This window comes from Harpia harpyja, chromosome 2, assembly GCF_026419915.1.
Source record: "Harpia harpyja isolate bHarHar1 chromosome 2, bHarHar1 primary haplotype, whole genome shotgun sequence".
In the NCBI taxonomy this organism is placed as follows: Eukaryota; Metazoa; Chordata; class Aves; order Accipitriformes; family Accipitridae; genus Harpia; species Harpia harpyja.
Genome location: NC_068941.1, coordinates 88,775,354 through 88,801,600, shown reverse-complemented (window position 1 = coordinate 88,801,600; position 26,247 = coordinate 88,775,354). Strand labels below are relative to the sequence as shown.

At 46.1% G+C, this 26,247-nt stretch overlaps 1 protein-coding gene across 3 annotated transcripts in view; it reads right to left on the bottom strand.

The window, feature by feature from the left end:
* SFXN5 (sideroflexin 5) overlaps positions 1-22,685 on the bottom strand; it is a 101,753-nt gene extending 79,068 nt beyond the window's left edge. For 2 of the 3 annotated variants that reach the window (XM_052780864.1, XM_052780863.1), the window contains exons 1-2: positions 22,563-22,685; positions 10,479-10,547 (exon numbers count right to left, since the gene is read on the bottom strand). In XM_052780864.1, the coding sequence (XP_052636824.1) occupies positions 10,479-10,547; positions 22,563-22,619 (126 nt within the window). In that variant the 5' untranslated portion in view covers positions 22,620-22,685. Of the gene's footprint in view, positions 1-10,478; positions 10,548-22,049; positions 22,168-22,562 lie in introns of those variants that run through there. The other variant, XM_052780865.1, reaches the window with a different exon arrangement.
* Positions 22,686-26,247: the final 3,562 nt, after the last annotated feature.

Below are 26,247 nucleotides of genomic sequence, written 5' to 3'. Positions count from 1 at the left end.
GAAAAGCAGCTCCACTGGACCTAGCATTTAACGGCATGCAAGGCAACATTAATAGCACTGCTTTGTAACTGCACACTGAAGTCCGAGTTGAGTTAATTTATCTGAAATACCATGACATTTTAATATACTTCAGACAGATCTCAGAGTGCCACTATGCTGAACTGCTGACCTGTGCTGCTTTTTTACAGCGCCTGTTAAACACTCAGACGGGGTTTGTACAACCAGTTATGTTCTCTCTAAAAATACCGAAGTCAGTCATCAGTGCAGTTAAAGTTAGAATCTGACTATCACTAGCAATTCAAATATATGCATGTGTAAATAAAGTTCTTCCTCACATTGTGATAAAATAGAAGAATAAATACATTTTGTGTGTTCAAGGGATCACAAGAGCATTAAGCCATGCTACCAGCCTGTCAGAATCATCAATTTACTCCCAGAACAGTTATTCATATATATAGAAATATAAAAGAATGTTCTGCAGTTGAAGCAAAGTTTATATAATACTTTCAAGAACTATATATATAAAAATTTCAAGAACTATATCTATATTGTGTGTGTTTATATATACATTACATAGTGTGTATATATATACACTCTACATTATACATATATATTTCTTGAAATAAAAAAAAAAAAACAAACAACACAGAGCAGAAGTAGACAGGTAGAAAGATTCTTTGATTAGTCCAAGCCAAAAAGGAACAAGTCAGGATATAAAGAGCAGCTTTGGTGGGGTTAAATCTGCTATCCAAGCCTGCAGAAAGCACCAGATCACTGAGGAATGGCTCCCAAATATTTGAAGCCAAACAAATCACTCAGCTAAACATTTTCAAAAGCCTCCTGCAGGTTATCTGTCATCCAGATGAGTAACATTGACTTCAGTTTGACATTTTGCACTAGCTCTGTTGTTCTGACAGCTTTTCTAATATTAGTGCCAGAGGACATTTCATAAATACAGAATATTTTGTCTAAAATAACATATAATGTGCTGGTGGCTCATCTAAAGCCCTGTGCTTTTAGTGTAATCATGTCAAGGTTCCTCGTCGTCACTGCAAGATCCGCTCTCACAACTCTCCTGCAAATAAGGCAAGCGTCCCTGAGCTCATTATGTGCTCGCGTCCATGGGATCGGTTGCAGGGAAACTACTTTTCTCCTTTTCATGCAAACATCAAAGAGTACTTTGTTGTTTCCTTGGAAGCGCCAGCAGTTACGCCAACCTGAAAGCAGCAATTAATGAATGACTATTGTCCTTAAAACATTCAACACACAAGACATATGGAATAGTGGCAATTCCTTCACTTTGCAGAACAAGCAGGTTGGGATCAGATCCACAGTCGTTTTTACACTGACTGAGCTCACATCATCATCAGCGCCACATTATTTCCAGCCCTGGTATTTTTACATATTTTATATATTCTTGCACTGATTAGCAGCTACTCAGCAGAAGTGGAGAGTCTGTACAAAGACGACAAATGAGGCTTAGCATCAGATAGGAACGACCTCTGCAAAAAACTATATATTCTTGGCAAAACGTGGGCTCAGAGATGGGGCTGGTTCGTGTTTGGTACTAATGCCGAGGTAGTGCTACCAGCCGAAGCTCACAGCCCTGTGTTACTACGCACATGAGTAGTGATAAATTTACTGTTTTCTGGCCTATTTCTGGGTGTGTTGGCCTGAAATTGGCTCCCTCTTTGACTCAGCCTGTCCCATGCTCCACACCTGACATGCCCCTGCAGAAAGAGCTGTTGATTGTGCTTCTCGCACTTTGCTAAGCCACTTGCTTGGGACTTCTCAGCGCTGCTCTGGATTTGTCCTACCAGATGGGGCTTAGGTCCACTTGCAGATTCAGGCATCACCCTCGACTGCTGGTGCATTAATTTCCCATTCCAAAAGGGACTAAGCTATGCTGAGAGCATGAAGGATCTCAAAGAAAGATAGTTAAGGCCAACACTGGACTATATTTTAGTTCTAGGTGTGAGCACTTTCTTTTGCTCTTCTATGCCCATTGTATTGGGGCATTGTGAAATTCAGAAAACTATATTCACCAGTTTTTACAGATTTTACAAAGAGTATAGGAAATGAAGGATGATTGAGCGTGTCCAAGAACCTCCCTCCTTCTTCAAAGGCTAGGCAATCACCCATTTCACCTACAAAGCTGGCTGTGGAAACACTGCCTTGCTCCAAAAATCAGAGAATGACTTAATATATAAAAGCTTTCATTACAGGTTCAGAAAAAACATCCACCCAACTCAAACGTTCTCCAAAAGTGGCCACAAGCAGGTACACAGGGAAAAGCAAGAAGGCGGCAAGCAGAACTAATGTGTCCCCTAAGCACCTTCCCAGCCTCCCACTGTTTTCAGCCAAGGCTGATGAGGTTTCTGTGGATTTAGTGATCTTCAGTGGATTTCTCCTCCAGCTGCTTGCTCTGTACCCCCTTGAACCAAACTGCCCTTATCCAACAGACATAACAGACAAGCTGTATATAGCAACAAAAATTTGTGTCTTAACTTTTAGCCCCGTTCCCTTATGCATACATATGCTAAATCTGTCTTAAAACTTAAACTTATCTTAAAAAAAATAATGAGCAAGTGATAAAGTGAATATGTGAGTCCTTTCCTGGAAGGAGCTGGCATTCTTTAGGAGCATAAGTATGTCCTGAATACTTCAATGGATAAGGCAAGTCACTGGTCACACTTTTCCACATCTATCCAATATCCCAGGCAGAGAAATGAGTCATTATTTAAGCCAAGTCCTCTTGACATTGGACAAAAAGGAAGAGTTATTAATTAGGATGTTATTTTCTGGTGATGCTGCACTGGGTGATGTAGTGGTCCTCCAGAAGGGCTGAGGATCTCATACAAAAGAAAAGCTGACCTCGAGAAACAGACACATGGGATGAAATCCAACGGCACAGACGTGTGGCCATGCTCTTCTGGGCAGGCTCAAATTCCTGCAAGACCCTCAGGGCTCTGTGGCTGGAATGACCAACTACAAGAAAGACCAGTTAAGAGTGTTGGTTGATCACCGGAAAACTATGAAGCACTGCAGGCATGATAAACAAATAGGATTTTTAGGCTGTTTCAGGCATTTCCAACCTGTGAAGAAAAGTTATCACACAAGATCACAACAGGACTTGAGCCTCTTGAAGTTGTTCTTGATAGCTCCTTGCCCTGTTGGCCTCATGGTTGCTTAAAAATATCGTATTAGGAAAAAGCTACTACCTAGCATGAGTATCAATAAAATATAATTGTGTAATATTGTAGACAGCCCGATGATCCAGAGGTGAAAAGCCAGACAGCTGAATGACTAATGACTGCAGATCCAGTGAAGACAACCCTTCTTGCCTCCAAAGCTAGAAAATAACTCAGGAGTGCCAGCACAACATTCTGGAGAGCCATTTGTGCTCATTATTGGTATGTGTTTTTGTCACTGAAATTACCTACACTGCGTGTCTTGCAAATTATCTCCACAGAACAGCATGTAACTCTGAATGAAAAACTGGAAGTAATAGATGAATGGGTCTGTGTTCTATTTTTTTCTCCTTCTCTTGAGGAAATCTTAGTAGTTACTATAACAACCCTGGCCAGATCCCATCTTGTTTAGTATGGTAACAAACAGAAAACAAAAAAGCCCGATTTTGCTTTTAAAATTGCAGTCTTCATGAATTTCCTCTTTCAGCTCTGTGGGGAGAGAGGGGAACTTTCTCAAATAAAAGAGTCCTAGACCAACACTGCTGATGGTTCCCGAGGTCGACAAAAGAGTGGTACAGAAAGTGAACAAAAGTGTTAAAAGCAAGGACCACATTAAGAAGATGCCTTTCACATGGCTTGGAGGTGTTCAGGTAGTTTTAGCGAATGACCCACAGCCTCAAAATTTCGTTAGTGCCTTGTATCCCCTTCTAGCAAAGTCAAGCACACTCTTTTAACCAGAGCCTCCAAAAAATAGGAAATAACTTTACAGCAAGCAACAGCTCCAAATGCCAACCAGCTCCACTCCCTGGCTTTTAGCACAATACAGCATTATTATGATAGTTGATAATGTCTAAGATTACACTTCATTTCCATTTTAACAGGGAAAAAAGAGGTCTGTCTACAAGGTTGTGCTACTGTTTCAATATTTATTGTTGCTTGATTTCTCTACTGCTATCTGTAGGAAGAAGTGTCACTTGAGTTTTTACAGCATCACTTAAAAAAAAATGCAACCACAGCTTTTACTAGTATGTATCATTTCTTTCATACCCCTTATCTTGTAAAAACTAGAGCACTTCTAGTGGTGGATGATGGGGTCTCAGCTCTCACAATAGGGTGCTAGACAGACCATCTGCACCCGGAGGATGTTCTTAAAAACCTAAGCCCAGAAGCAGTGCCAGGGATCTACCATGCTCAGCGATTCAGAAGCACAAACTCCACACTTGGTGCTCCACCACAGCAGCTTAAGCCATGTCCACCTGGGAAACACTACCCAACAACAAGAAGTCTTTGGAAAAAGGCTCAAGCATTGCCTTGTGCTGAACACAGCTGGAAAACACCCAGCTTTTGAACTACAGCTCAGTTCACTAAGCCCGTGGGAAGTATGCAATGGGCTACCACTGATCCATGAGCCTGGGTTTTATGGTTATGGCTGTGCTGTTAAAGTCAGAGCCCAGGCATGAGCCTGCATCAGCATGATCTCTGGTATAGTTTTGATTCAGACCATCCAGCCCTCTGCCAAGTGATTCCCGGTCACAGTTTGGCACTTACCATGGGCCAGGACAGCTCCCAGCAGGCACCTTTTGGAGAGGAAGAGTGCTCAGCTGCATGTCACAAGCTGGCTGCATGGCCAAAATCCACTACCTGACTCAGTTTGAATGAACTGGCTTAGATTTAACCCATAGGCATTAGTGCAGAGAGCTAATGTAACCTGTTCTGCCCTGACTCAGGCCAAAAGGCGTTGACTCAGAAGGTCGTTGCCTGGAGCACACTTGCAGGACTACATCAGCAGAAAGTTTCAGTTTTTGTAGAAAGAGTTGCTGAAGGATCACATTATTAGGGGCTTAGTTTGGTGTGCCAGAGAAAGGAGGAGAAAGAACAAAACCAGAAATGCCAGCAGGAAAGTAGCCTACATCACAACGAGCTCATGGCCACCTCCAGAAATCCTTCATTGGCACCCCGATTCCCTCGCAGGTATCACTCCAGCACCCTGGTGGGATAGAAGACAACTACGTTGGGTCCCACAGATGACTGCACACATGTACATGCGTCAGACACCTCCATCCAGCACGTGAGCTCCTGTACTGATTTTTCACCTTGTCCTCCTTGCTCAAGGGCACAGTGTTTCTGTCTGAAAGATCTGTGCCTTGTCTTCTTTTGGATCTCAACTGATGCCTACACATGGCTTAGAGCTGCCTCCAGAAACCCATATGTGCACATACAGACCGTAATAACAGTCATTATGCCAGTAGCACTACAACATTACTGTTACAGAATCAACAGAAAAAGAGTCAAGTTTTGCATTCGAGGTTTTTCAGAGAAAACCCACGAATGGGACAGGGCATGCTGGAAGAGTTTGCATCTCACTCTGCTCATATGGGGCTTGTATCGGGGTTTTGAGGCCACATTAGCCCAGTGATGATCCGCTGCGTGCCTGCGAGTTTCACTGGTTTCAGGTTCAGAGCAACGATGACTTACTGGCACGTGATCCAAAGCAAAAGTCTTCTGGCCACCAGCACCACAAATTCGATGTGGGATACGGAAATCCAGCTGTGCTCTGCCATCAGCAACTCAACAGTTTCCGATTTTGTCTCACTACTCTACAAATGATACATACGGCAGACTTGACTCCAGCTGGCCCTATTGTATTGGATCTACAGTGACAGACAACAGGAGCCAGAAACTTTTTGTTCAAGTAGAGCCAGCAGATGTGACACTGAATAAACACAGACAGTCAATCTGCTGAGTAAGAAGGTATCGTTCATATAAATAACATACATCTAATCCTGCTTCCATTTTAAACCCAAATATGGGAATGCAAGATGCTCAGCGCTCTGCAGATTTATGCTTTGAACAATGAGATAAAGCAAGAGCAGATAACACACGGCCCCGTTGAGCTCAGTTTAATTCTTATTTCACTTTAGCTTTATTTTTTATTATCAGAACCACAGCTTTCTCCATGAAGAGCTTCCCACAGACTGTTAACAGTCTGTCCAGGCTAATGTCAGATGGGGTAAGTTAGCCCTATCAAAATATCTGCTAGTCCCTACTGCTTCTCCTGATGGACCTTAATTACAGAGCAATTAAAAGTATTATTCCAATCATTTTAACCTCACACATTTCAAAAATAGGCATTACCCCCACTGAGGGTTTTCTCATGGTCTCAGCGACAGGACTTATTAGGCTTGACCTCTGAAATTATACATTTCCTGCTTATTGGAAAATTTTGCAAACTTGCAGCTGCCAAAAAATTATTTCATTAGAAAGCCAGTAATGGTATGAATTAGCACACAAGAAAACCTCCTCCTTAGAGGTTACATGCAATATTGACACAAGGTCAGTGCCTTGTTTCAATATCATATGCACTCAGAAAGCGAGTAAAATTGGTAGGTAAGGTTGATACAGATAATTATTCTACCAGAACCCACTAAAGATAAAACTGGAGCAACTGGCTTCCAACTGCCCCTACCACGTGCCTCGCACAAGCACATGTTTTCTTTTTGCGAGTTCACAGACTGCAAAGTACAGCTACAACATAATCCAGTACTCAGTATGCATCCCTTGAGGATTAATGCTTAAGAACCTCTAAAAGACAAGGAAGTTTTTAATTGTGTTAAGAATTTGCTTTATTGAGAAATAAATGAGTAAGAGAGGACTGTCACTGAGACTAATTATACTTGATATCACTGTGCTTGGTTTCCCCCACTCGGAGGGATCACTTCATCCTTCCTCAAAACACAGCCACCAGTAGGATGCAATGATGTAACACACAGCAATTAAAAAAAGGATGTAGGAAAAAAAAAAAATATTATTACATTTCCCAGCATTTTCCATGGGATTAACCTCCTTTCTCATTAGAGACTCATTTATCTACTTTTTTTTACATTTGCTAGTGAGCTCCTCCAAGACAAACAGCAATTTATTTGTTCCCCGAGAACCCTGGGCCTGAAAGATGCAGCCATCTGTCAGCGGGAAGGAGCTCTCTGTAAACGGCTGCTTTCTCATCAAACCCTTTCTAGATTTTAATTTGCCACCTAAATTATCAAAGGAAACCAAACAGCTTTTAGTTATAGGTATATACACACAGAGTATTTTAAAGTGCAAGATCAGATATATGGACCACTGCAAGTAGGACAATCAACAAAGCAGCTTTTGTGCTCCGAGAAGTGCTTCCCATGACCCCAGGTGTCCACATCTATTTTGCCAAGAGACTTCTCCAGGGAAAGAGAACTCATGTAGACTTCACGAAATGTGCTGCTGAAGGTCTACTGAAGCATCATGAATATATAATTCAAACTCCCAAAGAAAATGGACAAAGGCCAGTTCCTCCATTGGAAAGCCACCAAGCCATTCCCGAAGACCACGAAATTCAGCCCTATGCTTATTAGACCCCATAGAAGGACACCAAACCTCCCTCGTTTGTTGAGGTTCAGTTTGGGGCCCAGAACTGCTTAAGACACTCAGATCTTGACAGCTCCCTCCAGGATAAAAATGGGCCACTCGGATTTTGGTCTTTTTTCCCTAGGTTTCATTCCTTAGAAGAACCTTGTCAAAAAGTGTCTGGAAAAATTAAGTTACACCAGCTGACCTTACCAACCTCTTCAAAAACTTCTAACAATTTGAAAAGTTGACAATGGGAAGGCAGAAAAGCACGTGGCTGAGCCAAAGGAGGGATCATCTCATCAAAGTTAAGAGCAGGTACCTCTGCTTACTCACAGATAGCTTGCCCGTGAGTCTAGACACGCTCTATACAGAGCATGATGAGAAAGATAGTTGCCCTCAAAGTGCAAAAGGGATTCAGCCCTTAAAAAGTAAGAAATTCACAAAGGAGGGGAAAAGTGAGCCTTTCAGGATCTAAAACACCCGTTTTCATTCTGGAACCACAACTGCTTGTTGCTTGAGGTAACAAATGGTAGACAGAATTCAGGTTTTGGGTACACAATGAAACCAGACTGAGTTATAGTGCTCAATTTAAATTGTTTCATTATACTACCATAGCCATAGTGTGAAAGTGCTTACCCTATCCCAAATGTGAACACAGTGATGCCTTCTTAAACCTATTTTGTAACTTCGAAAAGTAGAACCACTATCTTGATTAAGTTTACTCATATCCCCCCACTTTGGAGATACACAAGAAGTAGGTTTGAGAACTGTGTCCCTTTTCTCTGTTAATGCCATTGTAAAAAACAATAGTTTGGTCCTGCATTGTGCACTGTGGGTTACCCAGCTTAAAAAAAAAAAAAACAAAAAAAACCTACATACAAACACACACTACAGGCTTAATTGGAGATTTGAGAAAGGTGAGGATTATTATTAGAACATGGAAACATTCCCAAAGGAAGAGAAATTTTAACTAAACAGAACTGGATGGACAATCTCCACCTAAAAGAATTTTCCTCCAAAAGGAGGAAAAGAAAACAAGCTGAGGCATAACAAAATCCACCAAAAAGATGAGCAGAATCACCTGCTTCTGTCCTACCAGAAGAACCTCTGTCCAAGTGACCTCGACTCAGGAACTCCTGGTGCAGCTGCCTGGAGCCCCAGACCCGTGCTCATCCTCAAATATCCTAAGCAGATCCCGTCCCAGACATCGTGCCCCAGAACAGTAGGCTGGAAACCACACACTTATGGAAACCTACCAAACATCAACCCTGCAAAGCTTTCTGGTGCAAATTTGCCTGGCGAGAGAAGGGTGTTTCAATGTTTGTTTGGATCCATTTCTGAACCTGTTTCCTCGCTGTCTTTAGGTGTTCAATTAGCATTCTCAGTGCATGACAAAAATGGACAAAGATGGTCTCCCTTCTCCAACATCCCATTCCCTTTTGCATGCAGAGTATCCTCTCCTTCCCTCCAAAAAGCATCATTAGGTAGTGAAGGCCCTTTGCATCCATTTACAAATTTCAGAATCAAAATTATGAAAATATATAAAGAGAGCTCACAAACCACATACAACAGCCTCTGCATCACCACAAACGCACACTGGAGGATTCCCCATGCTGTCAAAAACACTCCTTCAATATGCACTGCGTTGAACTTAACGCTAAATCTCTGCTAAGGTAAGAGCAGGACCAAGCCTTTAATGAATAGTATTGTTTTTATTCCGGCATGTGTGCTTACATCCTCTTTAAATAGCAGCTCTAACATCTGCAAACTGCACTGCATCCTCAGATAATATTGTGATTTTCATTCCCTTTTATCATGACACAACGCCTCTTTGGAATTGCAGTGTTCTTTTGCTAGCAGGTTACCTCCCCAGGCTGAGCTCCGTATCGAGGTTGGTGGCTTTTGAAAATTCATCTCAGACTTGATCTGAACCTGTGCTTTTAAAGGAAAGTATAACCTTCAATCTGATGGTGTAAGAACAGCTGCTTTATTGTCTGCGGTTCTCTTGGGCACACATACAAAAGGTACTCAAAATGAACAATATGATACATCTTAGCCTTCTGTTTTTGAAAAAAGCTAGCTGATTTAGAAGAAAGAGATTATTTAAAGTTGCATCAGGTGTTTTTTCCCACTGCCATCACAGTGTGTAAAGAACTGGACTCAGTTCACAGCTAGCTACAATGAGCAGTTCAGCTCGCTGTGTTTTGAGAATTGCTTGCATGTGTATCTTCATCTTACGCTACCCTGCCTCAAAAAAAAAAAAAAAAAAGGGAGCAAAATCCTAAGTTTTCTGGCCAACAGGCATAATTTAAGATCACCAGTAGAAATATTTCTTCTAAAGGACTCCCCACCATTAGTCACTATTTTATGAAAGCAGAGAAATGCAATAATGCAGGACAACACTAAACGAAGCATAAATGGGCCAGAAACCCAAAAGCCTGTTAGAAACACAGTAATAACTAAGGAAAAACTACAAGACTTTCCTCAGAAAATGTCATCTTGAGTGCAGCCACTGAAAAGCTGGTGCAAACCCACTCAGCTCACTTCCTCCATAAGAATTAATATTTGCTCTCTCATCTACTCACCTGCATGTTTTTCCAAGAAGACCTGTAGGAATTTTCCTTCTGGGAAGACTACATCACTGGCAAGTTTGACTGAAACCAGTTCAGGGTCTCACCAGTTACTAGAGGGAGATGGGAGACTGACAGGTGTGGATTCACTGATGTCTAATAAAAAGCAAGTTTTGCTACAGATTTAACAGAGCTCAGTTGGGCAATCAATCAACTGTGAGACACAAATCCACTGGAAACCTGGCTTCATTACTTCTGTTGTTCACAGAAGAAATTGTTTTTAATCTAAACCTGTCTAATAAACAGTACTTTCAGAAAACAAGTGCGTATACATTACCTCAGTAACAAAGAGAGTGCGTGGATCGATGATGTCCAAGAAGTGCCTGAATCTGCCATAAAATGAAGTCTGGAAGACAGGAGAAAACCAAAACGTGTTCAGTTAGAAATTGCCTTTCACCTGCTGCAGAGAAAGGTTTTATTTCCTCTGCAGAACTAAATAGCAACTAAAAAGAAATAATATAGAAGCTATTCACTGGTAATTTATGATAGGAAGTCTGAAAGGAAAAGATGAGGACTTGGACCCTGCTAATAGCAGCGTTGCTATTAACAGGATACCAATATAGATACTTTAATAAAGGGATACTATCAAGCTGCTGAAATATCCATTACTTTTTCCCCCCAAAATGAAATATTGCCTGCCTCCCTACGGGATTCCTGGGAGATGGCTGAGGCCACAAAAACCCAACATGCAGCTCCAGACTTCCCACACCGAGCAATGCTGTCAAAGGAATTCCCACCCTGCAATGTCTTTAACACGCTCCCCGTGCTGCTTGTCCTCATTCCTGCTAGCACCCATCTCGCAGGACCAGCAGCACCACGGGGTCCCCGATTTTGGGGAGAGACTAGTGTGAAGAAACTCCTCCACCCGTACACTGCTGGAAAAAAAGGTATGTGAAATTATATTTTCAAATGTTCTAAAAAGAGTTTAAAGTCTCAACAGGGGAACAAGTAGTTTTCTCCTTGTTGGGAAGAATGAGAAAGGTCTAAGATGAGACTAAGTACAAACCCAGTTTTATGTCCTACATTTATTGCAGAATTGTCCAGGCACTGAACTAGGGCTGGGTTTCATTGTGCCAGTCCCTACACAAACACAGAGCAGAAGATGGACTGTGAACCTTAACATACGTAAAAGAAACCCTAGCTTTATGGTTTGGGCTTGTTCTTGGTGGCACATTTGGAAAAATCCAATTTAGATGTGCTTGCGTAGGGATAACACCACACAAAAGCTGGTGAAGATGCTTTCGCCAGGAGCAGCAAAAGTGTCTGAAGGACCAGAAAGGGATCCAGAGAACTGGGAACAGAGTCTGAAAGAAAGAGGAAGGTGTCTGTGAAATAGGCTGGAAAGATCACGGGCAGCTCCAAAGGAAAGGAGAGCAGTTTTGACTCAGTATTTAAAAAAAAAAAAAAATTAAATTAGGCAAGCCCAAAGCACTGGACCGTGAAATACTGATACATTGAGGGCACTCGGGATACATGTACATCATCACTCAAACATCAGTCTGGATTCCTTCATCTGGATGCAGATCTAGGCTGAGTGCCAGTACTGCCTTACTGCAGCCTGAACTCTCATCTGGACATCGGTAACACCAAACAGACACGGGGCAGCCAGGTCCAGCAGCTGCTCTCTCCTATGGCTTCTCCCCAGCAGAGTTTGCAGCCCATCACGGATGCAGAAAGGACACAGGTCACGAAACTCCATGTGCTCTTGAATATTGGGACCCCCTTGCCCTGGGCGCTCTCCAGCCACACGCAGGCAAGTCTCTTTTTGCACTTGTAATACGGAAGCGTGCTATAAATAAAGGAGTGGAATATGGGTACAGCAGTGAGAATGGCATTTAATCACAGCCTGGCATAATTTTATGAAACATGCTGGTTCTTCTCTGCTGAATCCATCGAGCGCAGAGAAATACCAATAATACTGCCTACTTATTCAGGCAGAAATCCCTATCTAATGGCAGTTTCCAGCAACACTGCTGTCCACCACCTCACGTTGCAACACCCAGTTCTCAGCTGCTTACAAAACTCTCTGCTGTTATTTTTCCATGTTCTGCACTAAAAAAAGAAAAACCCACAACTAAACAAAATAGCTTCACATAACTTCAGCAAAAAAGCCCAGTGGTTTTTAATTAGCATTGATTTAATTAACACTAATTCTGGTACTTTCTAGCTTTTGCGAGCTTGACATTTTGCTGCCTTACTTTTATTTTCAATATAAAGATCTCCGCAGATGCCACTGTCCTCCACATCACTACTGCCCGATGCTTGCCAGTGGTGCAGGGAGTGACATGACTAACGCATGACTCACTTGGTCCCTCGTCACGTTATCCTGAGCGCTCCCACGTACCATCGTCCCTCTCCCACTGCCCAGCCTTCTGCACTTGCTCAACGCCAAACAGCAATAAGAGAATTCAGAGCAGTCGTAAGTACATGGTTTAAACAAGAACAAAAGGGGCGGATTTTTAAATTTAAGTGGTCCCGACTTCTCCACTGTCTTCATCGTTGTGATATGCATCTCACAGTGAGAAAAAGAATATTAAATAGAATTAAATAGAACATCAGTATTTTACACCCACTTCACAAAGGTGTAAATGACAGTACAAGGCACAAGGAAGGGGGAATGAGACCATAAGTTCAAATGTGCATGACAAATGTTTTTTTAGAAGTAAAGATTTAAATTTGCAAAGCTGCAGAGGCTCTCAGGAAGCCAGTCCCGTAGCCCAGGGTCATTGTTTGGCTCAGCAGTGGTCTCCTGCTCCGATCCTTGCCTGGTACAACCTCAGCGATGCCCAGCTAAGGACATGTTTCAGCAGCTCAAACTCATCCTGCCGCAAGCCTGTTCCCACGCCCCCCTCCTCCTCTCCTGCCCTGTGCCAGCGCTGACACTCACCCAATGCTGCAACTGTCTGATCGGGGAGCTAAGAGTGCCAAAAGTCTAATCCTTCAACGAGGGATTTGGTTTCAGGTGGTGGTGTTGCCTGAACCCGTTCCTTCTGTGGTCAAACAAGCCCCAGGGCAAGGGCAGGACCATTCGAGCGGGGTCAGGACAACAGCCCTCACTCAGGCTCCAGTGGAACTGCACAGTAAGGTCCAGAACAACAACAACAACAAAAATATAAAAAAGCTAATTCTACGATGCAGAGCTGCTGACCATTCCTTCAAATGCTTATGGCCAACGTTCATATCTTTAAGTACACATACACACAAAACCAACGAGAAATGCTGCAACCCAGTATGGGAAGAAGTGCTTTCCCAGTCTCATGAAACTTAAAAGATCTGTATGAAGAAGCCTTGGGGCTTTCTGAAGGCTTTCTCCAAGAAGCAAAATTGCTTTATCCTCCTAGCCTTCTTCCTGGAAAAAAAAAAAAGAAGTCTGAATATACAGGAACCAAGAAAATTAACAGGGACAAGTAGCAGGCACTGTGCTGTGTATGGGCTTGCTAGGAGATGATGGCCAAAGCGTCCTTTTCTCAGATACCACAAGGCACTTCATGGTGCAAGGTCACCTACGGCCAACTGCTTGTCTGCCAGCAGATAGGACTATTTCAGTGCTTGCTTCTTTCATCCACATTATTCGGAAAAAAAAAAATTTACTCTCCTGCTACTTCAAAGAAAGGACAACAGGAATGCACATGTACTTCTTCCCTAGGCTGAAGCACAAGGCAGAAGCCAGTTCTCAGGAACATCTCTGACCATCAGGGATGCACAAAGAGACCAGGCGAGGAGACCAGAGCTCGAATCCATCCTCCCTCCCCTAAGGCAGGCAACAAGATCCAACTCACCGGCTGTGGTTTCCATTTTCTTTTTGCATTACCATGAGCTCTCTAAAATGCAATTACAAAAAAATGTGCTTTTCCTTGCTGCTCTTATGGGCCGCCTGGAAGTGAAAAACCCATCTTAAAAGTCTCCCATGAAGGGGATTCTGGTGCTCAACCACCACCCAACCTTTCCAGCAGAAGGGCTATTGTCACCCTGAGGCTCAATTTCCGTCACAGCGATTGAAGCCAAAATCTGCCCGCTCTCTTTCCCAGATCCCAAGAAACAGGATGAGCTGTAGTCCCATGACAGTGAGTTATCCTTTAATGCATTCCTGATCAGCTCGGCACGCTCACAGGTCGGCTCAACAACATGTCTCATCACCACCACAGGACAGCACAGCAGAAGACAAGCCATTAACAAACTTCTCTCTCTGCTGCCTCTAGTCCAAGCTTCTTCAAACAAGGCAACTGCATTAAACCTTGTTCACTCTCACATCCAGGCCAAGATTTTAAAGACAGCAGCTTTGTTAATCAAGCAACTGGAAAAAAAAACATTCTAATTGGTAAAAAAGCACTTTCCCCATCCCACTTCTCCCCCTCATGCGCATGCAAGCTGTGCTCACTTGCAATCAAAAAACCCAGGGGAAAAGAAGCAAATAAAGCTCAGTCTTGATGGGGGAGAGCAACATGAAAGCAAGATGAGTGGCAGAGTGGGATGGGTGGAAGTCCCCAGTTCTACACCTAAAACTTCTCGAAGTCAATTCATGGTGCCATACCTCATTTCATGAAAAAAACGGACCAAAAAAGTAGAGGAGTATGAGTTTGAACAAGTTTTGGTTTGTTTTTTTTTAAACTCTGGTGAATGAGAACCTCATTTTTCCACAACAAAAGCTCTCTTTCTGTGGTGTCTCTGAGAACCACATAAAATGGAACGAAATTCAAATCAAGAGCAAAGCTGTCTTCTTGAGGCTGCATCAAAACATCATCACTGTGTATTTCACTTCTCAGCCCTCCTAAGCAGCAGTATATTTCCCATGACTATACAGCCCCTGAGCAAAAAATACCTGTTGTTTTTACTGCCATCCAGCCATGGGACTTTGTTTTTTTCCTTTTCAGATGACTATGGAAAGCTGTTTGACTGCTAGACCTTGCTGGTTGCCCTTCCATCACCCAGATCAGTTCCCTGCTTCTCCTGACTAGAAGTCATCAGATATTTTTTTTTGTAATTAGTGTAAAGACTGTTATTTTTTTCACACAGTTGCATGCAAAACAAAAGGCAAAAAAACCCCCAAAACCTAATCATTCAGAAATTTGGGGGCAAATTAAATCAGATCCAACTGTTGCACCTCAACAGCAACTCAAGATGGTTTTGTGAACATAACCACAAAACTAAAGTCACAGAACAGATCAGGATTTTGCTCAGCAATCCTGATTCAAACACTTCCTTACAAATACCAAGTTTCTACAGGGTAAGTAGGAAATCAATAGCCAAAATACCACAGACTGTTTTACAGACTGACCACAGACAAGAAGCCTTCAAGAAGGGCTTCTTTGGCTGTAACGAACTGAAAAACTGGTTCCCACAGTTGGGCTACAAGGACTCAACCCAGAGACCCTCTGAACATCTTTACTTTCATTTACACACTGACATTTTACACTCCTCGCTTGCACTCAGGCTTCACAGAGCACTGCAGTGCTTTGTGTGATGGGAGTATCGTGTTTAACTGTGAATAAAAGTGATGAGAAATAAATAAATAAAAACATAACAAAATTCTTTCAGCTTAAAATACATTCAACTCCAAATTATTTTCCAACCCAAACAAATCCACTGCATATTACTGGTTGTCTTTGCTGCGCTCCAAAGCACCAGGTAAAGCCAAGTGATTGGGCAGGCACTGACCTGACCTTCTCAATTTTCTTACAGGACCTTTTGGCTCTGCTAAGAGGAATGGAGAAACCCCTATGAAGAAGCTAATTTAAAACCGTTGACAGAAATAAATCCAGAAACATGTTACAGAGACATTTTTCTTACTCCTTTCTCTTTATTATCAAAAAAAGCTATTTCAAATTTGGTGTTAAGCTAGATCAGTCCAGACGCTGCCACATCATACTGGGGTTTCTACAGCAAAGAGACGCCTCATTGAAAGCCTCCGCCTCGGGAAAACAAGAGGCTGACCTCAGGTGAAGCACAATATTGCAGTTTCTAGTTTTTATACTTTTCTTCTGTAACTGCCTGAAGATCTGCCATTGCTAACAAGTGGTTACTTCCCCGGGTTATGACTGCTTTCTTTCTAAGCTCTGTCAGTTAGAGGGCTTTAGGATACACGAAGCAGCTGGTGCTCTTGTTCGTAACAGAATTATCTCAGCAAAATGGTGCTACAACAAACTCCTGGGGTGCAGGACAAGCAGGGAAAGGCCAGGCATTGCAGCAAGTACTTGCCCATGGTCCATATTGTAAATCCTTATACTTAGGGAACCACTTTCTGCAGGTCATCACAATGGAGCACCCCGTTATTCCTGCAACTCAGACAGCCAAGGCATGGCTCAGCCCTTCTCCTACCAGCTACTACCGCCTTGTCCCAGGCTCTGGCAAACACATGCACATTAATTAACTCATTATTACAAATACTAAGAAGAGGGAATTTTATTTTATTTGCCTTTTAAATGCCATGTCAGTGTTAAAAGTGTTACTCACTGTTCCAGCCTGTCTTTCCCATACCTCCTTCTGACCCTTTCTCCTCCATCCATTCTCCATCATTCCATGCCCATTACCATCTAACAGGGGGAAAGCAAGGTATTTCCACCTCCCTCCAAGATTTAAACTGGACACACCAACTCTGCATCCATCCAACAAACCCAACAGTTGTTAGAACAAGCGAACAGGATGAGAGGATCAAGCCCCGGAGCACAGGAACAACCGGGCACTGCTCAGTGCACCAGCACAGCAGCAGCCCTACAGCATGCTGCAGTCAACCAAACCCAGATTTAAGTCAGAATTCAGAATGGTTCCTTTTTAACAGGATCATTTCTAGCTCTGGCTATCATACTCATGCAAGGGATAGAGCTTGCAAGATGCCCAGAAGTTTGACCTTCAGCTCCCTAATATCCATCCGTGGTCTTTTTCGCCATTTTATTCCTGTAACATCTGTTATAGTAAACAGTTATCTGGAATAAAACTGAATAACACAAATTTCCTGTGATTAATCGCGGCTATTTTGGGACCACTTCTCACCAGCCTGCAAGCAAGATGAAGTTCTGCAAAGTGGCTGGGAATATTAATTCCCTTACATGGCACAGCAGTTCATGGCAAGCACAGGAGTACGTTACAGATCCAGCTCATTAAAGTGGCTGTGCTGCGGGCCGTGCAAGATCCAGCTGACTCTGAGATAAGAACTAGAAGGAAACTACTTGCAGGCTCAAGAAACTTGAAGAAGGGCGGTGAGAGGCAGGTAAGTGACCATTAGCAAGCACTTGTTTATCACCTTAAAGAGGGCGAGTATTCCTTGAAAGTGTATGCTGGGCAGCCCTGGGAAGAACAGGAGATATGTGCAACTTTACCGATTTAATTACAGTGTGATTTTAAAAAGGATTTAATTAAGCCAGAGCAAAAGGCATGCAGACTTGGGGAGGGTAGGGGGGTGGTGAGCTAAAAAATCAGGCTTACGTCAGCTTTAAATTAATTAGGAAGAGATTTAAGCTAAACCAAACAAAATTAAGAAAATTCAAGCCATTGAGCAGTGGGACTCTGGCAAGGTACGGTCGGACAGCAGAGCTGTGTAATTACATGCACACTTGCGGTCCAGCCCATTACAAGCTGAGGCTAAAGCTACAGACTCCTAGTCCTCTGATGCTCTCAATTTGACTTTACGATATTAAAAAGTCTGTATGGGAGTAGCTCCTGCATCTCAGTTACTTCAGCCACCTGCAGTGACAGGTCTGCTCGTGAATGTGAACACAGCCAGGATGCAGCATGGAAACCTTTCGTGGGCATTACGTGGAGTAGTAGGGGTTTACATCTTGTAGCACAAGATGCATACAAACAAACTCCCTGTTTAAAATCCAATCCTGGCTGATAGAGATGTAAAAAAGCCAAGGAATGGCTTTTTTGGCAGGTTCTGTGAAGTTAACAGATAAACATCAAACCCGAAGGTGTCTGTATTTCCTACTCTTCTCTGCAATTCGTCTTTAAGCATGTGTTTGCAGGACCCAATAGATTGCATAGGATAAACAGGGTCAGCCCGTCTTCAGGGCTGAGAAACCCACGTTTGGCGACAACAAACACCATTTAGTGTATGCCAACCTCATCTCAAGCAGCTTGGGCTGGACCTACACATACACAAGAGTTAAAGCAGTTATGAACCACCCTTAAACATCCTTCCACAGCCTTTTAAGAAAATCCCTTCTCCATAAGGATGACCCTTGAGGAGAGAGGAGTTTCATTCACTTTTTTCAAGTGGAAAATAACATTACACTGAGCAGCACGAGGAGAAACTTCTGTGTTAACACTACGATACAGCTCTGGTTCCTCCCACTGCCTGTACCAGGGCTTTCGGCAATCACAGCACGCAAGCAGCAAGCCATTAGGCTCCTGAGAGGCGTATCTAATCAACAGCGTCTTTATCTGTGTGTTATTGCAAGGGTTATCCTGGACATAGGAGGCACGTGGTTTTGCTAAGGGTGGTAATAAACCCTGGTTATGCTTTAAACTTACCATATTAAAGCATGCAAAGAGCAAGAAATAATGATTTTTGGCAGTAATGTCCTTATAAGACATTTCTGAGATTAGCATGTGTTGAGTTCCAACGTATAAAAAATCTGCAAGGTCAAGGTCTGAAAACAGCACATCTCTAACGATGCTGTTAATATCGCAGTCATAGAAATGGCGTGTTTGCCCAACAGAATAAAACATCCTAAGCACATCATGTACTCCATGACCATACATACACGCTGAGCTGTTCAAGGGATAAAAGATGTTTATGGTTCTGGTTTGGGTTTATTTCCCTTTATTTCCCTGTCCTTTCCCTGAAGGATCTATGATCTGCGACTTCTTTTTTTTTATTTACTACTTCACAAAGAGGACGAGGCATGCTCATGAGTTCTGCTTGTTGAGATGACCACCCTCGACTTCAGCTGAGGAAGAAGTCAGCTCACTCCCTGTTCGGTTTCCCCCATGCTTGCAGCCCTCCCACACTAGCCAAGACAACCTCATACTACTTTTTAGAGAGCTGACCCCAATAAAACCACTGGAGTTTAACTAGTGCTATCTTCCTCCTGCAGTTAACACCCCTGGTTAGCAAACAACCGCACCCACACCTTATTTAGACCCTTGCTGGAAAGGTTTCTTCAGCTCTTCTGATAGAAAAAATCCATTTATTTTGCCCAGGGTAAACGCCTGGGCTACAGGCAAAGACCCCAGAGCACTGGGAACACACATTTAGTGCTCTGGCTCTAGAAGAGGGAGCACTTAGCAAATCCTTAAAGAAAAAAAAGGAGGAGTATGCCTAATAAATTAGAACTACTTGTCAAAAAATTACGTGCTTACCACACATCCTCAAGCCTACTGTCCTCATTTCTTCTTTTACCTAAAAATAGCCTGCTTCCTTTGGGAGACAGAGGCTCTTTCCAGCAAAGAAAAAAAAAAAAAAAAAAAAAAAAGGTGACTCGACAGAATGCCACTTGCCCAAAGATCAAGAAAAACAAGTGAACTGCAAAACAAGGGAGGGGAAAAGGGGAATTTAATAACCTCCAGAGGTGGTGCTGGGGATGGATGTCTCCTGCCTGCTGTCCTAAATTCTGCTCAGCCACTTTCTGGGAGCTCTGGGCCCCGGCAGGGGAAGGAAACCACCGTGTCTCCTCTGAACCAAATCCCCAGGCAGTCAAGTTTGCTCTCCAAGGTTTTTGTTCCTGACACACAACTTTTCCTTGTTTTCCCCCGCAGGGACAAAGATGCTCAGCACAGCTCCGTGCATCTCTCCCAGCCCCAGTTTTAGTCAAACCTCCCCTTAAATAGCCCCAGACCTGTTCCCAGCCAGCATTTCAGAGGAAAAGTAAATGCTGTCATCGCATGGGGCTACATCTAGAATTTAAACAACCACCAGAAGCGTCACTAATCCTTTCCAAAACAAGTAAGGCATCCTTTGTCAGCTGGACCTCTAAAGCCGAGATCTTATAAACAGATAAAACCCTGCAACAGGCCACCGAAAGAATGGGAAAGGCAGAGAGCTGCGGGGGAAATGCAAAGGATCTTGGTGTTCAAGGTCCGCCGATCCCTTGGGCTGACGTAGGCGTTTTTCCCCAGCACCAGAGGCTAAAGTTTGGTAGCAAACACCAAGGTCAAGGTGGGGGAAATAAATAACCGTAACTGTCTGACCCAGAGATGAAGGACCTCGGAGCTCTGCCAGGGCAGCAGTGCTGATAGAGCAGGCTGCAGTGTCTCAATCCGAGCAGAGCCGACCGCAGGATCTGACCGGGTGCCCTAAGCCCCGGCAACACTCGAGCCTCTCCTGCTCTGCGACCCCTCAACGCTGCCAGATCCCAAACCGGGCTGTCCAGCCATGCTTCACACATGGGCAGGTGGAGCCGGAGAAAACGGGGGAGCGTGGGGTGAGAGCTGGCAGGACACCAGCACCACACGACCCATCCTACAGCACCCACTGGACCTCCACACTGCTTTGCAGAAGATTTTACAGGAAAGGAATAAAACCATTACAGAAGAGAAGGGGAATGATTTCCAATGCCTGGTGTGGCCCTCTGGCAAAGCACCCCTGAAGCATCCAGGCCCAAGGGTGCCTTTGCCGACGGGCATCCCTCACCCCGGATCCGGGCCATGGTGTTAACGCACCGGGCTCACCTCCCAGGAGTGGCAGCAAGGAGAGAGGACGTCTCCGCTCAAACGCGCACGCAATCATTAACATCCTGCCATACCCCTCGAAACATTTTCTAAATGTTGCTACAAGTGACAGTCACTCCTTAATGAACAGAACGCACCGATTCTGTGCCTGACTCGCTGCCAAGTGTGCCTCGAATCATCTGTGGTGTCTAGAAGGGAGTAGCGTCTCCTCCTCCTCCTCCTCCTCTCCTTATTAAAAACCTCCATCTCCCCAGCCTGAGCATCCCTCGGCTCACGCAGCCGAGCAGGCTCCCGGCGCGGGGAAGTCACCCCTTCCTTGCTGCAGGGGATCTGTTGCTCCAAGGAGGTCCCACCACAACCTCCCAAACAGGGATAAGGCGGCGGGGGAAGAGGCACGTAGATCCACTGCCCGAGAGCTGGCCCCCCATGGCAAATCAGCAACTGGACTTCTCAGCAACCGAAATGGGTGGCTTTGGTCAAGCCAAGCTCTGTGAGCTGCAATTAGCAAGTCAGATGGTTGGCAAATAGCGGTCCCATACAGATTTCATGTGGATGGTGGGAAGGGAGTCTCCTTGGAGATTACCCCAATAATGGGGGACACACACACCTATTAACGAGCAGACTCCTGCTACTCATTCTTGACTTGGTAATTGCAATGACTCATTCCTCTCCAGAGGAGTCCTACCCGGCTCAAGAGCGACTGAATAAGGTTTTATGAACTTTGTCAGCCTGACACGGCCCCACAAGAACGAAGAGGGGTCCTCGTCAGCTGCGCCGTGGCAGGGACCCCGCGGAGGGCTTGTGAAGAGAGGCTGCGGAAGGCGGCAGCGGGGACGAGCCGCTCTGACCCCCGCACCAGCTCTCCTCGCCCGGGGACGGCTGCTGTGGGCCGCAGGCCTTCCTCGCCATTCCCCAGTCATCGGGTACCGAGGCCGGGGCGGCTCTGCCACGCAGGTGCCGCTCCTTCGCCTCAGGCGTCGTCCCAAACCACGTTTCCTCGGCGGTCACCTCAGACACCCCACGCGACGCCATTTTGTGAGCATCAGCCCCTGCCCAGCCAACACCCCGGACCCCCGCGGAGGCGGCCGAGCGGCTATGCGAACCCCGCAGCACGGACAGCCCTTTATGAGGTGGCCGAAGCGCCCACCCGGGAGCGGTCCTGGCTCCCACACCCACCCGGTCCCCCCTCACGGCCCAGGGCCCTGGCCTGGAGGTCTCGCTCCCACCCGGGGCAGCTCCTCACCTCCCTGCAACCTTGGGCTCGCCGCCCCGCCCGCCGGGGCAGGGCCCAGCCCTCGCACTGTCCTACCGGAGGCGGGGGGGTTGGGAAGACGAGGCCGCGCCGTGCGCTGGCAACCGGGACCCCCCCCCCCCCCGCCATCCAACCCCGCTGCTTTCGGCGGCGACCGCGGGGCTCGAACCCGCGACCCTCCAGCTTCAGCTCCCGCCCCGAACCACAGGGGCACGGCGGGACGCGCCAATCACCGCCCGCCGCGGGAGCCGCCGCGGGGAGGGGGGCGGCGGCTTTGAGTGACAGCCGCGCGGCCCAACGGCAGGGGGGCTGCGCACCAATCAGCGCGCCGCCCTGGGGGAGGGCGGGGGGATAGGAGCAGGGAGAGGGGGTCTCCCCTCACGGCGGGGGGGGGGGGGGGGGGAAGGAACAACGCCGCGCTGTGGCGCAGGGGGGGGACACACAGCTCCCGCCGCCGCTCCCCGTCTGTCGCCCCCCCGTCCCCCCTCCCGCTGCCGGCGGTACCTGTTCGAAGCGAGGCTTCCCCAGCTGGAAGGGGGGATAGTCCGCCGGCTCCGCCATTCCCTTCGCGCGCCGCTAAGCGCCACTTTAAACAGCCTCCCCCCGCCGCCGGGCCCGCCCCTTGCGGCGCCGCCGCGCTGATTGGTCGCGGCTCACCCGCAGCTCCCGCGCGGCACGCCGGGAAATGGAGTCCGCCCGCCTCCCCGGCGCCTCACGGGAGGCGGAGTCCGAGCGGCGGGAGAGAAGGGGACGCTGGGAGAAGGCGGCCCCGCCCCCTTGCCAGCCAATAGGGAGGGGCGCGGCGGCGCGGGGCAGCATGGGAAATGGAGTCCGCAGGGGAGAGGCGCCCGGGGCACGACGGGAAATGTGTTTTGGCGGGAAGCTGAGGGGAGCTCCAAGAGGGAGGCCGGGAGAGGGGGCTCTCCTCAGGTCGGGGGGTGCGGGTGGGTTGTACGAGGTAATCCCACCCTGCCTGCGGCGGGCAGGCTGGCTTTTCCCTGCCCAGGCTGTCCACCCCTCGAGGGGAGCGTGAGGTTCCGAGGGAGCAGCCAAAGGGTTTGGGTAGAGCAGGGCCTCCCTACTGCTCCCTCACGGGGTCGTCCTGCGTGGCGTCGGAGGCTCTGCGAGGGCCACGCACAGCGTGTGCGAGTCTTGGCCCGCCTCGGTTGCCACTTCTCCCTGTCTGTTCTCCTTTTTGTGAAGTAACAGTTGAATTCAGCACCTAACAGAGATGTCTGAGGCAACCGGCCGTGCCCGGATGACAGAGCTGCGTTCTTCCTGCCCTAAAAGCGCATACACCTCGCGGTGCAGGTTTCTGACCCCTTCAAGAGGGACTCGCTCCAAAATGTTCTTCCTTTTTTGAACGCAGACGCCACTCAGTGACACCGACACGGCAGCCAGAATACAGGGTGGTGATAGGGGATGCACGGGAACGTGACGTGGAAAGCAGATGTTTGCTGTAATTCCGAAATTGTTTGAGCAAATAGTAAGAACACATAGAAAGGTGAAAGCCCGAAAGCTTCTGAAAAAAAATTCAAATTTCATCATTTCCTTGTGGAAATATATTCTTACTCTGATGGGAGCGTAACAATTGCTATTGACCTTTAAAATATGTGATTAAAAATAAAGACTAGGAAACCAGGAAATAATAAGTTTACTGTGATACAGACTTATTTGTCCGCTTCCTCAGTGTTACGATTCGTGGAGATAAAGGCAAGGTCGTGCAGGGCTGGGGGCAGAAGGGGCGCGCACGAAGCAATCTCCAGAATCCTCTTCTCTAGATTAGTGGAATAAGAAGTGTCTGGCCCTTCAAATGCCAGTGAAATTGCTTGGAGGATTAGGATCAATTCTCCGAGGAAGAGCAAAGGGACAGCAAATAGACTGGAGTTGGGGATGAAGCAGGGAAGGCAGTCAGGGTGTAAGAGGAAGGCTTGGCGCAGCAGAAGTAAAGGCAACAGATTACAGCGCAGGTCAGAAACAGATGTTCCATCTAGGAAGGAATTAAACAATATACCTAAAGAAAAAAAAATCCCGTATTTTTTGCTGAATGGCAGAAGGTTTTGCTGTGGGGATGCTGCTGCTCTGCTTTATGGATGTGGTGCTGATTTTTTTTTCCGCTCTTTTTCCATCTGCAAAACCAATTTCTGGTTTTGGACTAATTCACCATTGATTCCCCTTCACTGAATCTCAAATCTCCTGCAGCTTCGGGTAGAAAAGGAGCAGAAAAGGGGCCCGGCGCAGAGCCTGCTGCACTGTAACACACAGCCCGAGACAGCACACCAAAGCGCACATACCAACCCCTTGCGCCGGCATGAGGAAGGAGCTTCCACCAGAACAGAAAAGGGGCATTTTCTCATTTCTTGTTCCTTTTCCCTTAGAGATACTCTTAAAATCAAGTTGTTTCCTCCTGCGCTGCACCAACCTGTTCCCTCAGGGTTACAGGCTGCTGGCAGCCAGCACCGCCTCTCCTTTTGCCCTCTCCCTGCCTGGTTGTGCGCAAGCATGAAAACACAACTCTCCCCAGGAACGGATAAATGATGAGCAAAGATCTGGTCCGACAACAAATCCTGCTCACTGGAGTGTACCCACTGCTGTCCTTGTACCCTGTCCTCGGAGTTAACGGTTTGCTTACTTTAATTAAACCCGGCTGCAGTGCAGAGTGGGGAGCACTTGCTGCCTGCTGCTCCAGCTGTGCGACCGGGGCAGGGTTTCACACAGTTTAAATCTCCTTTTGACACCCCCCAGCACAACCACGGTACTTGCAGCTACATTTTACCACTGCCCTTCTTATCACTCCGCTCGTGGTATGATGTCGATCTTTATCCTGAAGGACAGCGTGTCATTTGGGTTTGCTTCCTTCTAGGCAGGATCTAACACTGCTTGGAGCTCTAACATTGTCTTAACAGGAAAAATAAAATCATTTTGCTGTGGCTAATGCTTTACAAAGCAACTCTTCTTTTTCTAAAGATTTCATCCTGTACTTCACAAAAATAAACACGGCAAAATCATTAGGGCTCTCAATAAATATGGATGATAACCCAAATCCCTCCATCTCTAGGAGGGAAATCCCCCTCCCACCCATTACAGCTAGAGCCAGATAATTGATACAGTCCCTCATGTTGACACACTAAATGTTTTCTAACAACAGAGGGGAGAGAATCTGTTTATCTAAAACCACATTTGGAGTGACATAAGACTATCACTTTTTTGGTTAAATACCAGAAAGAATATCAATTCTTTGGCTGATATCAATCTAACCAGATCCATTTAGACTGACAACTCACATTTCCCTGGGTTGGGGAAGAAGGGGGGGGGGGTGCTTCCTCAGATCAACGACTGTTAAGTCAACAATGACGTTTCTTCCCATTTCAGCAGGGGGAGGAAGAAGCCCCCCCCAGCCATCAAGCGAGCTCCTCTAAAAACCAAGGGAGATTTGGGGGTCTCAGACAGCCACCCCTCAAGTGACAGCTGGGTGCGGGGCTGTGCTGCCTGCTGGCTCAGGGAGAAAGTCACAGGAACATTTCTTGTTGGCTTCCATCTGTAAAGCCAGATTTTAAGAAAACTTGCGTCGGGCAGCAAAACTCAGGCTTCGAACAACAAACCCAGCCAGTTCTTCCTGCAAGGACAGGAATTATTTGCATCTGTCCCAAGCCTGTGCTTAAGCTTTCAAACAGGCAGAGACACTCAATGTAATCGCACACAGCAGTTCTAGCAGGACTAAGGTCTCAAAATATTTTTTTTTTTCTGACATGACAGATTCCAGTTCCCCCAGCCTCCCAACGACTGCTGCTCTGCTCTACCCCCTGCGCCTCTGCAGCCAGGGGAAGCCCACACTAGCCCAGTCATTCCAGGCTGTCTTTTCTTAGGATAGTCTTTCAGAGGGTCACAGTTCAGCGCCCTGATCCTGCGAAGCAGCATGTCGAATATTTCCCCATCCAGGCCCTCAGGGCTAACGTGATCCCCCCAGACAGGTGTTGAGCTCGATAGCGGCCTGCGATGCAGCTGGATGAAAAATAAACCCGGATTAGAGCTAACGAAACTCTTCTGTTGGAGCGGCAAAGTCATTTATCGAAGCTTAAGGGGAGTTAATTTTTTTGAAGGAAAAAGGCATGAATGAAGAAAGAGGCAAGCCTTGAGAAGGAAAACAGCTGAGCAGTGAAACAGGTGGGTGGGATTAGGGCAGAGAAAC